The sequence below is a fragment of the Stenella coeruleoalba genome (assembly GCF_951394435.1).
Source record: "Stenella coeruleoalba genome assembly, chromosome: 14".
NCBI lineage: Eukaryota > Metazoa > Chordata > Mammalia > Artiodactyla > Delphinidae > Stenella > Stenella coeruleoalba.
Window position 1 is genome coordinate 20,861,086 of NC_137160.1, and position 14,411 is coordinate 20,875,496.

Consider the following 14,411-nt stretch of genomic DNA (forward strand, 5'->3'; position numbering starts at 1 on the left):
ATTCCCTTTTGTCTATTATATATAGAAGTCTAGATTAATAGCTTTAAAATTGTACTTGAAATACCTTTTCAAAAAGATACTATAAAAACTGATACACCTATTTTAATGTTCAGTAGAACAAATGAAATATTGATGTTTTCTTTGTAGAGTTCAAATGTGAACTTGATTGAATCCTTTATCTTTATAAAAATTAGAACTTAAGATGTGTTTAACATACATTTGGCCAATCAGTGGAAATTCATGTTGAAAAAATACCGGTTTATTTGCATAACCATGAGGATACTGGAACAATAATAAAACACTATTTTTTTTTTTTTTTTTGCAGTACGCAGGCCTCTCACTGTTGTGGCCTCTCCCATTGCAGAGCACAGGCTCCGGACGCGCAGGCCCAGCGGCCATGGCTCATGGGCCCAGCCGCTCCATGGCATGTGGGATCTTCCTGGACTGGGGCATGAACCCGTGTCCCCTGCATCGGCAGGAGGACTCTCAACCACTGCACCACCAGGGAAGCCCAATAAAACACTACTTTATATTTTATGTTAAGACATGGTACTATGTTAAAAGAGTTTCAGTAGAATTTAAATACTTATGTACATACACATGTGTGCATTTAGTGGGAGAGTGGGTGGGTGTCTTTCCAGATAAAGTGCATACTCATGATTATCTATCACTGAGACAGGGTCCTAGCTCATTTTACCTTTATCAGCGTTCCCAGCTCTTTAAAACATACCTTACGATGGGAAATTTATTTTTTAAGCATTTGGAAAGATTTGCCACGGTATTAATCTCCCAAATGCCTCAACTTTACTAGACTTGGAAACTCATGGTAGAGTGTCTTTGTAATAAAGAGCATCATTATCAAAAGCACATGGTGAAACAATGCAGTTTTCCTTCATGACTTCATTCTGAGTTTGCATCACAACCTCATTGCCGGAGAGCCTGTGTACTGCCACGGGAATCTCTCTCTTTGGTGTGTGGTATCAAGATGAACTGTCAGAGATGGTGTAATATACTGAATAATGGATAAATGAAAGTCCCCTGACATAAGTTTGATAGCCATAAAATATGAATTTTGTGATTGCCTCTGCATTCAAACTCAGGGACTGACTGAGAGAATATTATTTCCAAATGCCAAGCTAACTAAAATTGTGGAGATTTGCAGTGTTTGAAGAAATTATAGAGAGAATGGGTCAGTGCAATTTTCCTCTTGCAGTGACAAAACCTTTTCTTGCTACTGCATTTTAGCTATTCAAATTCAAATCAGGCTTCTCATCACAAATGCTCAGTTTCTGAGAGATACTGCAAATAAGCAGCAATTCAATCAGGTTGCTTTTTCACTGAGAAGGTCACTGTACTTCACTTCAAATAATATCGTGTTAAATCAACAGGTAGAATCAACTTGCTTTTTGCATTATGACAATTGTTTAACTTATTGGCACGCTATATATGACATATATTCATTTTATTTCCCTCTGCTAATGATATAATCTCTTATTGCACTATGGAAAATCCAGTGTAAAATGAATATGAAAATTTTGCACATGTTAACCCTCTCTGAATAAACAAAGTTTCAATGAATTCAGAAACATCACAATAGAAGTATTGTATTCAGTAAAAGGAGGTTAAATACTGTAAGAGAAGTTGGATGGGGAGGGATCAGGAATATATGTAGAGAGGAGTTTGATTGCTCCAAGTTACTGTCTTGGTTGAAAATTCCTTTTTTAAAATCTTGTTCTACAGTCATAATGAGATATCCATCAAGCTTTATCTATAAATACTAAGGGGGGGGGGGAAGGTAATGTGACTAGATAATTCACGGTTAAAGAAAAATTGACAGAATATCTTTCTAGGGAAAGAAAAAATTTGCTGACTTTCTTTCTGTAAGAATTATTAAGATTAGAAGTTTCCATTGACAGAGGAAAAAGAAAAATGTTCCAATGCACTTTTTCTATCCTTATGACACGCAGGCAGGGTACATACCAGGACACACACTATGGTGTATCTGTCTAGATAAAATTCTCCAATTCAAAATCCAGACAGGGAAAATGTATGTGTGTATATAGGAGGGTGGGTGAGAGAGTTATGAATTAATATATGTTACAAATTGAAATAAACTTCCAAAGAACAATTTTCCAAGAAAGAAAATAATTTCAAATAAGTCATTTGTTTTCTTTAAGAGAAGAAAAATCACAGCTACTCACCTAACCTCTCAATGGAATAATATCGCTGTTTACTGTCCACACGTACTGTCTCGGCATAAGGGCTCCCAACGCCATAACCGATGATGTAACCTCGCACCACAATATTTGGGTTCAAGGGAGGAGTCCAACTCATGATGATGCAGTTGGTCTGGGGCCTCACATGAAGAGAGCTTGGCTGGTCAGGGACTTGAGACTCTAGAATTCAAAAGGAGGACAACACCATGTTTCATAATAGAACACAGAGCATGGTAAAAGGTCCCATTAAACAAGACTTAATATCATGTTCCAGAGACCCTCAAATGACGCACCACTTATTGCCCGAGTTCCTCCTTCTATTAGTTTATGATATGATTTCTATGTTTGATTTGACTTTCTCAGGATTTCTTAAACGCAAGAGGATACTGAATTCCCTCCAGAGGCGCTGTAGCATCATACATCTTTTCTCCTAACAGACTTTTTTCCTTGGGATTCTTTTTTTCTCATATATTTCTTCTTAGGTATCATTAATAAGGGGTGAAATCAACACAGATATAAGAATAATAGAAAGGGAAATGCAATATCAAAAACTGTCTTGCCCAAGGATTATTTACTCTGATTTAACTAGAGAAGAAAATGAATGTAGCAGTCCTTTCTTAAGAAATTGTCAGGATAAAAAATTTAGGGCCATGATTTGCTCAGCCTGAATAGGATGGTACTTGACCCATGGTTTATTGCATGTGCGAAAAGTGTATTTATTATTAAAGGAAAGGAGAGAGTGGCCCGGATTAAAGCCGCACAGACTTTGGAGTGTGAAAATTGGCTTTAATACCAGGCTCTGTCATTTACTGGTTGTGTGTTCTCATCAAATTATTTATCTTCTCTGAGTTTACCTATTAATTAAACTGGCATTCCAAATACTGATTGACACAAAGCTTGAGCTCTGGAAGTAATCAAGAGAAGCATTCAAATTTTTACTGGATTCTCACTAGATGTGAAACTTTAAAACCTTATTTATCCTCCCTAAGCCTCAGTTTCCTCATGTGCAGAATGAGGATAAGGATAGTAATGGTCTCATTTCGTGGTGAGGAGATTTAATAAAATTATGCACCAAAACACTCCAATTATGAGTAGCACCAACTGGCAGCAGCTCCCAGAAAGAAAATGCACTCGCTACCCTGATATAATTTTTTTTAAAGAGACTGTGTTGAAAATTAATAAATTGGCCTTCTGATTTTTACATCACCATTCTTCCCTATGATCCTATCCCTAAAGAAATGAGGTATTTTCTGGACACTGATCATAATTCTATTAATAAACATTAGTAGAGTGCCTACTAGGTTTGAGGTATAAGGCTAGGTACCCATGACAATCACGTTACAGGAGAGAGTAAATACGGCAGACCTAAAACCTGTACTCTTGTTGTTTATAGTTTAATGGAAAAGACAGAAAAGTAAAAAGGCAGTTACAATATACTATGATATATATATTTTTTTGTTCGTTTGTTTGTTTGTTTGTTTTTTTGCGGTATGCAGGCCTCTCACTGTTGTGGCCTCTCCTGTTGCGAAGCACTGGCTCCGGACGCACAGGCTCAGCGGCCATGGCTCACGGGCCCAGCCGCTCCGCGGCATGTGGGATCTTCCCGGACAGGGGCACGAACCCGTGTGCCCTGCATCGGCAGGCGGACTCTCAACCACTGCGCCACCAGGGAAGCCCTATGATATATATTTTGATAGGTTTCATACAGGCACATGTAGCCTATTCTTTGAAAATCAAAGTAGTATTCTAGGAAGAAATTTAAGAAAGAATATACCCATGTAAACTTTAATAGTCCGTTACGTGCTTTGCACAGTTCTTGGCAATTGATAAGTACTCAAAAATATTAGTGATTTAAACTGTATTCAAACTATTTGTGTTCATTATCTCTTTAATACTGAAAATCTCTGAAGGTAATACATGTCAAATTATGTAGGAGAGTTTGATGACTAAAGGTAATATTAAATTTTATTTTTCTCCTTGATGTAATGGCAAAAGATGATGTAATCTTCACCACCTTTATCCATCTTCAACACGCACACTTCTAGCTTAAGTGGTATATGGAAGCATGTTTTTTATTGAAGCTTTTAAACTAGGTACCATACTAACAGCTTTTCAAAAGATGCTACATTCTAAAGGTGCTACGTCAACAACATTTTCTAAAGATGCTCTTTTTTTTTCCTTGAAGATACCCATTTGTGAACAAAAGGAACAAGATATTGTTTGCCCTGAAGATGCCGGAGATATAATATGCAAAGGTGTAAAAAATCATCTCAAAATGTATATATAAATCTTAACAACAGAACACAATGTTTGTAAAGAACTTCCTACTATAAACCCAATGTAAAAGTAATAAAAAGATGAAAGGGATGGATTAATACTTTTCAACCCTATTGCCATGGAGGCTCTCCAGTGTCCTTGAAATGTAATGGGCTCTCCAATGAATTCTATCTGGCATATTTGATGTTTTTGAAATAATTATTGAAATAGGATAATCTGCCTAATCTTATTTTTAGAAAAGGAACTAAATGTGATTCAGATTTTCTGCATTTATGACTTTTTCAAAATAATATGAAAGCCTAATGATTTGAATGACAATATTCAACATCTTTTAGAATAAAAAGAAAAAAAAATTCAGAATAACTATTTCTCCATTTTTCTGCAAACCACAGAATATCCCCCTGCAAGTTAGTTAAATTAATAACCATAAAATTACATCTATAAGAGCTTTAAGGGTACCATGGTAATGAATGCACGAACTGATTCTTGAAGAAGAGGGGCTTTCGGTACACAAGACTCATCTTTATTCTTCACTACATAAAAGGAGTTTCAATCCTAGATGCAAACCTCAAACTACTTTTTAACATGATAAAAAAATAAGGGTGTTGATACATAAGAGTATATGCTGCCTCCCATCTAAACATTTAATGGGTTCTTACAACCCAGTTAAGATAATTGGGCCAGGGACTTCCGTGGTGGTGTAGTGGTTAAGAATCCACCTGCTAATGCGGGCGACGTGGGTTCTAGCCCTGATCCGGGAAGATCCCACATGCTGCGGAGCAACTAAGCCCATGTGCCACAACTACTGAGCCTGTGCTCTAGAGCCTGTGCACCACAACGCCTGAGTCTGCACTCTAGAGCCTGCAAGCCACAACTACTGAGCCTGCATGACACAACTACTGAAGCCTGTGTGCCTAGAGCCCTTGCTCCACAACAAGAGAAGCCTGTGCACCGCAATGAAAAGTAGCCCCTGCTCGCTGCAACTAGAGAAAGCCTGCGCCCAGCAATGAAGACCCAACGCAGACAAAAATAAATTAAAAAAAAAAAAAAAAAAGATCACTGGGCCAGACGGAATGGTGCCTGTCAAGTATCAGACTTAAGTCATTCAAAATATATGGCCTCATCATAAAGATAACTGTGTTAGGAGGTTGTTCATAATCTGGAATAGCCCATTTGTACCCACCTACTCACTTCTTAATATAAAGACAGAAACGACAATTTTCCTTTTATGCTACCTGCGTGAGTTTTGTCTAATGCAGCTGACCTTACAGATTATGAAAGTGGTTACTACTGGAATGAACTATAAAACATTTAGAAAATCCGCTATGCAAGGTAAATGATGTAAGTACCCTTTGTTTGAAGGCCAAAACAAATTTGCTATTTAGAAGTCCATGACAGATTTTATAAGTACCTCTAGGATAATGTCGGCATATATAAAGCATAGAGAAGTAGTAAGGTAATTATTGAAATAACTTGAAAACAAAGAACATATCTTGCCTGAAATATCCAAATTAACAAGGCCGCAAATTTCTACCAGAGTCAAGATAACTAGGTTAACTGCCATTCCTGATTAGATTATGGAATTATGAATTCTGTCTTAGTTTGTTTCTAAAGAATATTTATTGTTCTCTGAGTGATGATACGGACTTTCACTAATGAGTAATATTCACATATAGCACACTGGGAAAGTTACCAGACTAATCTCAGTGACATTTCAACAATTACTGTGCATCTCCTACGCATCAGTCATAGTTCTAGGTACTGGGAATAGAGTTTTGAGGGAGATAAGACCCAAAACATTAAGAATAAACAAACAAGGAAATCATGAGATCTTGGTAAGCTAGGATATAGGATATAACTGAATCACATACGTGACACATCAAGGAAGGTATCCCTGGAAGAGTCTAAGGTGAATGATCAGAGAGCCAGTCAAGTAGCCCTCAGGGTGGAAAGCTTTATAGACAGAAGGAATAACTACAGCAAAACCTCTAGAGGAAGAAGGAACTTAGTACTTGAAGAAACCAAAGAAGGTCACTGTGCTTGACCATAGACGGAAAATGAAGAGGATAAAAAGGGAGTCACCCGGTGGGAATGTAAAACTGTGCAGCTGCTATGGAAAATAATATGGTGGTTCCTCAAAAAATTAAAAATAGAATTACCAGGGCTTCCCTGGTGGCACAGTGGTTGAGAGTCCGCCTGCCGATGCAGGGGACGCGGGTTCGTGCCCCGGTCCGGGAAGATCCCACATGCCGCAGAGCGGCTGGGTGCGTGAGCCATGGCCGCTGAGCCTGCGCATCCGGAGCCTGTGCTCCGCAACAGGAGAGGCCACAACAGTGAGAGGCCCACGTATCGAAAAAAAAAAAAAAAAAAAGAATTACCATATGATCTAGCAATTCCACTTGTGGGTATATGCTTGAAACAATTGAAAGCAGGTATTCAAACAGATATTTATATACCTGTGTTCATAGCAGCATTCAGGATACTCAAAAGGTAGCATTCAAGATACTCAAAAGATAGAAGCAACTCAAGTGTCCATCATGATAAACAAACTGTGTCCTATACATATAATGGAATAATTTTCATTTCAAAAGGAAGGAAATTCTGACATGCTACAAGAACCTTTAGGACATTATGCAAGTGAAATAAGTTAGTCACAGTAGGACAAAATTATATGATTCCATACATACGAGATATTTAAAACAGTCAAGTTAATAAAGACAAAGTAGAATGATGACTGCTGGCAGCTGGGAGGAGGGAAGAGGGAGGAGTCAGGAGTTACCATTTAATGGGTATAGCGTTTCAGTTTTGCAAAATTAAAAGAGTTTTGGAGAAGGGTGGTAGTGATGGTTACTAAACAGTGTGACTGTCCTTAATGCTACTGGACCGTACACTTAAAAATGGTTAAAATGGTAAATTTTGCGTAATGTGTACTTTAAAACAATTCTTTAAAAAGTTAAAAAAATTTGGAGACCATAAAAACATGTTTGCACTTGTCTGCGCGGCCACTGTGGAGATGCAGTGTACGTATTTGGGACTTTTGAGAGGTAGAGTCAACAGAGCTGTGTCACTGGCATGGTAAAGAGGAGGATCGATGATAACTCACAGACCTTTGGCTTTTGGGCAACTGGTGGATGATGTACTGAGCTGAGGAAAAACAGACACATTTTTTGGTCGTGGTCAATTTGAGATGCCTGTTAGTCACATATATAGATATTAGGGAACTAGGAAGGGATAGAGGTTTTGGAGAAAGACCACGGACAGGTTTATAGATGTGGAAGCCACCAGCATACAGAAGGTATTTAAAATAAATTTGTATGGATACACAGTGTGAGCATGTGTGAAAACAAATAAAATACAAATAAGATGCTATCAAGCAAATAAGATCACCCAAAACTCCCTAAAGTCTTCCATTATCACATTGGAAGGCCAGGTTCTTTACTTTTTTTTTTTTGCGGTACGCGGGCCTCTCACTGCTGTGGCCTCTTCCGTTGCGGAGCACAGGCTCAGCGGCCGTGGCTCACAGGCCCAGCCGCTCCGCGGCATATGGGATCTTCCCGGACCGGGGCACGAACCCGCGTCCCCTGCATCGGTAGGCGGTCTCTCAACCACTGCGCCACCAGGGAAGCTCTGTCCTCATTTCTTACCACTTCCCCCCTTGCTCACCTCATCCCAGCCATCCACAGTGGACACTTACTTTTCCTCAAACATGACAGGCATGCTCTGGCCTCAGGGTATTTGCACTTGCTGTAGCCTCTGCCTGGGAAGCTCTGCCTCAGAGATACCTTCCTCCCTGACCTTCTTCAGGTTCAGTTATTTAATTTCCAATTTCAGACTTCTCTGGCTACCATATTTAAAATTGCAATCTTTCCCTAATCTCTAATCTCTTACTACTCTCCTAATAATCTCCTCTCATGTTTTTCCCCATAGGATTTATGGTCACTTATTGTGCTACCTATTTCATGTGATTATTTCATTATTCTTTGTCTCATCTCTCTCCATAAATTATCTATAACTCCAGTAATTAGAATAGTTCCTGGCACAAAGCGCTCAAGAATACAGGAATAAAGCCTATATTTCCTATAAGGTTCAATACATTATGCGTGACTCATTAAATATAAAATTACCACAATTTTATATAACTCTCTCCATAACATTTTTAAGAAAAAAAATGGAATAACATTTTTTAACTTTGATGCTGAAACGAGATGAAAATATAGTTATTAATGTCGTTTTCTCCTAGTCACCAGCAAGATTGGTCTCCTCTGGCTCCTGCTAACGAAAATGATTGCGGCTGTGTACCGTCTGCTGTGGATACGGCACTGCCAAGTAGTGTCAGGCAGCTGGTACTTTTGACAAATACATGTTTATTCTTTATTTAGTATGCTGCATTTTATGTTTCCTTTTGTTAGAGTTTTGCTCCAGTCCTTAACAGCTTATATTTCTTTACAGAGAGTTACAGAAGGCAATTGACATACCCACACTCTGTCTTTCTAGACAGGTCTGGTACATACTAATGTGTTCATTTCTACTGGCAGGGCCTGTTCTCAGCAAAGGACATCATCTTCCTTAAGCCACTACACCTCTGTAAACTTGGAATGTTGTTTGTTTATTGCAGGGGACAATCACTTCTATTCATCATTTAATTCGACTGTGTTATTCTGTTTTATTTTTTGCAGTTCTACTCCTACCATTTTCTCAGACTTAACTTTCTAATATAGTTTTAAAATTTACACGCAGCAAATTCACTCAGTGGTACTCAGTTCATGTATCCAGCATTCCCGCCATGGTACAGGAAAGTACCACCCCCACCTCAAAATTTCCTCATGCTGCTTCGCTTTGCAATCATTCCCTCCCCCAATCTCAGGAAGACTGCTGGCCTGGGTGACTGGTGGATGCCGGTACTGTCCCAATGTGAATAACACATTGAGTCATAACAGAAATGATGCCTTGCAGATCAGCTCACAACCTCCAGTTGTTTAAAAGGATGTGTTTTTGAGCTCTCCATCTTTGGTATACTTGAAAATACCAAAAGAAAAAAACAACAAAATCTTTAAAACCACCCATGGCCAATCTGTCTTGGAATTATATAAGTGATAACTTCACCCTCTTTTGCTTCAATTCCATCATTAGAATCACTGTCAACTAGCTTGATGTAAGAGAAGGAAAACTTTATGTTCTACCAAAAGTACTGGCGATAGCCTCAACACTATTTATTGAATAATCTGCTGATGGAAATATCAACTTTATTATTTTATTTATTGCTCAAATGATAGCAAATGTTTCTGCTCTCTATGTTCTGTTACACTGATCTACATACTTGTCTATTTCTATGCCAGACAGTACTATATTGGTTTTAAATCAGGTTTTATACTAAAAATGTTTGTTCTACTTTTTCAAAATGTTTTCGAATTCTTTTATATTTATTCTTCCGTATAAAGTTTACTCTGATTGGAATAATATTACATTAACCATTAATTTGGGAAAAACTGAGTTATGTAATGGCAAGTTTGCATCAAAGAATATACATACCTTTCTATTTACTCATGTTTTATTTTTTATATTTTAATAAAATGCTATTGTTTTCTTCATATACATTTGTTTACATCTTGTTAAATTTAGTCTTAGATTTACTTTAGGTTGCTGTATGAGTGCATTTCTTTTCTTTTTAATATTTAAACTAATATTGATAGTGTAATAAAAAGCTACTTTTGTGTATGCATGTTTGTGTGTGTGTGTGTATATATATATATATATATATATATATATATATATATATATCGAAACCTACTACATTACATTTTCTTATTGGTTCTAATAGGTTTTCAGTGTAGTTTCTTAAAATTTCCAAATATGCAGTCACACCATTTATAAAAATCAATTCTTTCCCTCTGTAATAAAATGTTACGGCTTTTTAAGTTTTTTTGTTTTTGTTTTTGTTTTTACCAAAACCTCTACACTCTGTTGAATAACAGAAATAGTAGAAATAGGAAGCTTCCTTAGCTTGTTTGGATCTTAAAGCCAAAGGAGTTAGTATTTTACCATGTAGCATAATGCTTACATTTTTACAATAATTTTTTTTTTTTTTTTTTTTGCGGGACGTGGCCCTCTCACTGTTGTGGCCTCTCCCGTTGTGGAGCACAGGCTCCGGATGCGCAGGCTCAGCGGCCATGGCTCACGGGCCCAGATGCTCCGTGGCATGTGGGATCTTCCCGGACCGGGGCACGAACCCGTGTCCCCTGAATCGGCAGACGGACTCTCAACCACTGCGCCACCAGGGAAGCCCCAATAATGCTTTTTACAATAATATTTTGAAAGTTTCTTTATATTCCTATGTTAACATGAGTTTTTAAAAGATTGGTAATAACCGTCTAAATTTACAAAACACCCTCCTGCATCTATTGATAAAATTATATGACAACACCCCTTTAAATTATTCCTTAATTAGATGGTGGCTTTTAAGATGTGCTGAATGTATGTCCTGCTTTTGTATCAGAAGGGAACACATCTAATCTCTTAATGCAGACAAGGCTTTATGATCATGAACAAGAAGAAGCTTCATAAGACAATGATATTAGTATTTCATATTGCTGTCAAGGTTTGAGATCTAATTTATCAAAACAAACAATATCAATAAGCATTTGTTGAGTGTTTGATATATATCAGACATGCTGCTGAGTATTTTACTACCATTATCATAGTTAATTTTCACAAAAATGTGTTGGTATTGTTGTTACTCTACTTGTAGATGAGAAAACTCAGGGAAGTTTAGCTCCTTGCCCAAGATTGTATAGTGAGTGGAGCAGGATTCAAACCTAGTTACTAAGACTTCAGAGTCCACAATTTTATCCATTACATTACACTTAGAAAAAGTCAATCAAGTCATAGGGAATCAAACATTTCATGAGAGCATTAAAAAAAAGTTTGCTACAGCCAAGGAAAGGATTTGGAATTTCCTTGAACATTTATTGAAGTCTAAATAATCTGTACCATGCTTTGTATAGTGGAGCTCTGAGATTTTGAACAACCACTTGCTGAAGAACTAAAGCAGATTTTAAATTCCTTTCAAAAACCAGTTTTGGTTTTGATGGCAACATTTCTTATATGTAAGGTGAATTCCACTTGAATGAGAGTAAGGGGCTGTATTCTTCAACTTCATGATGACTTGGCTGCTGTACCACTGGCCTAACCTTATCCCATGAGCCTATTTGTCAATCAGCAATGCAAAATATCATGGATTTCCTATCAAAAGCCCATGTGAAAGAAATCCTTTTTCACAACATGCCACCTACATTCCACTGTGCATAAAATCTCATACTAACATCTTTATATCTCCAGATGATCACATTTGCAAGATCAATGGTATAAACCCCCCCACTCTTTATCCTCAAATTGGTACATCTACTTAGATGCATTTTAAAAGCATGTTTTTTTGTATCAAAAGAAATAGTCAAATGAAAATAATTTCTGTATTTGTTAAAATTTTAAAATCAATTTTATAAAACTGTACCTAATATTTTTAATCTAAAGGGTATACAAGTAAACCATGTTGCCTAGATTTTAGGTGTTAAAAGTTACATTCGAGATGTAACATAATTTCTTTCGGACCAAAGAATTATTTAGAAGTATGTTTTATATTTGCAAATATATATTGGGTATTATATTATTATTAACTATTAGTTTAATTACATGGTGATCAATGAATGTGTTTAGTATGATCCAAGAACTTTAAATCCATTTCTTTATAGGCAAACACTAAATGTTCTTTGGATGCTTAGGGAAAAAAAATATGATTTTCTAATTGTGTGAATATTTCAGTTATGTCCAAGTAAATCTTCTATATTCCTTCCTTTTTCCTTTTTTTTCTAACTGGTTATGATGGGAGTAGGGCAGTTCTTTTTTTTTTAATTTTTATTTTTTTTATACAGCAGGTTCTTATTAGTCATCAATTTTATGCACATCAGTGTATACATGTGAATCCCAATCACCCAAATCATCAACCACCATTCCCACCCCCCCACGGCTTTTTGCCCTTGGTGTCCATATGTTTCTTCTCTACATCTGTGTCTCAACTTCTGCCCTGCAAACTGGTTCATCTGTACCAATTTTTAGGTTCCACATACATGCTTTAATATATGATATTTGTTTTTCTCTTTCTGACTTACTTCACTCTGTATGACAGTCTCTAGATCCATCCACGTCTCAACAAATGACCCAATTTCGTTCCTTTTTATGGCTGAGTAATATTCCATTGTATATATGTGCCACATCTTCTTTATCCATTTGTGTGTTGATGGGAATTTAGGTTGCTTCCATGACCTGGCTATTGTAAATAGTGCTGCAATGAACATTGGGGTGCATGTGTCTATTTTTTTTTTTTTTTTTTTGGCGGTACATGGGCCTCTCACTGTTGTGGCCTCTCCCGTTGCGGAGCACAGGCTCCGGAGGTGCTCCGGATGCGCAGGCTCAGCGGCCATGGCTTACAGGCCCAGCTGCTCTGCGGCATGTGGGATCTTCCCGGACCGGGGCACAAACCCGCGTCCCCTGCATCGGCAAGCAGACCCTCAACCACTGTGCCACCAGGGAAGCCTGCGTGTGTCTTTTTGAATTATGGTTTTCTCTGGGTATATGTCCAATAGTGAGATTGTTGGACCACATGGTAATTCTATTTTTAGTTTTTTAAGGAACCTCCATACTGTTCTCCATAGTGGGTGTATCAATTTACCGTCCCCCCAATAAAAATAATATTATTTTTCCCTTTTCTTGTCCTACTTTCTATTTCAAGTTTACTGCTCATTTTTCTCATACCTTTTGGCCTCAAATGATGTTAACATGAAACCAAAAGAAAACACAAACTGGTTTATCTTATTTTATACAAATTTTATTTTGGTATAATTATACTTAATCTTTGTCAATGATTGAAATGACACAAACAAAAAAAAATTTTTTTTTCTTCTGGCAGTTGTATTAGTTTCCTATTGCTACTGTACTTGGTGTATTAAATTACCACAAGCTTAGTGGCTTAAAACAGCATAAATTTATTATGTTACATTTCTGGAGGTCAGAACTCCAATATCTGTTTCAGTGAGCTAAAATCAAGGTATCAGCAGGGCCTAATAACTCTTTCTTGAGGCTCTAAGGGACCATGTGTTTTCTTGCTTTTTTCAAACTTCCTTGGCTCACGCCCCAGGTCACTCCAACCTGATTCTGCTGTCACACCTCCTGTCATTCTGAGCTTCCTACCTCCCTCTTCCAAGAACACTTTTGAACACATTGGGTCCACCCAGATAATCCAGGATAATCGCCTATCTCACAAACCTTAATTTAATCACATCTGCAAAGCCCCTCACTCACAGACCCCAGGGATTAGGATGTGGACATTTTGGGGGGCCATTATTCAGCCTACCACAACTCTTCCATGTATTATTTTCTCCTTCCTTCCTTCCTTCTTTCTCTCCTTCTTCCTTTCTTTTTTCTATTCTTCAATTTATTTCAGTGAGTCAAAAACTTACTTTTCTCATTTCTCCTTCTTCTGCCTAGAGATTTCCCACTTGTCAGAGTCTATTTTTTGAATGAATATGACATTTTTAATATGCAATGTTTCTTCTTTCTGGGTGGAGTCATCATCTTAGATTTTACCATTATTCTTAAAATAAACTTTAATGTGTTCCTTCTCAAAGCCATATGCCCAGGGAGTATCACATATCATGCAGATTCCAAAAGGCAGAAGTTTTTTCATGGTTCACTTCTCAAATGAAATGAATTTGCAGTAATTCCACTTTACCATTACCGAACAGGCTAATAGGGTTAATTATTTATTTCCTGGGGTCAGGAAATTAGAACCTCTTCTTAGATTCACAGTTTTTGCTTATATCACTCTTGTATTTTCAGGAGTCTCTGCATTGCTGATTTTTGCTAGCC

General features: G+C 37.3%; 1 protein-coding gene across 1 annotated transcript in view; it reads right to left on the reverse strand.

Annotated features, from left to right (window-relative positions):
- Nucleotides 1–14,411, reverse strand: part of DCC (DCC netrin 1 receptor) — a 1,193,354-nt gene that overhangs the window by 191,677 nt on the left and 987,266 nt on the right. The window contains 1 exon segment of the mRNA XM_079943413.1: nt 2,202–2,396. Within this exon segment, the coding sequence (XP_079799539.1) occupies nt 2,202–2,396 (195 nt within the window).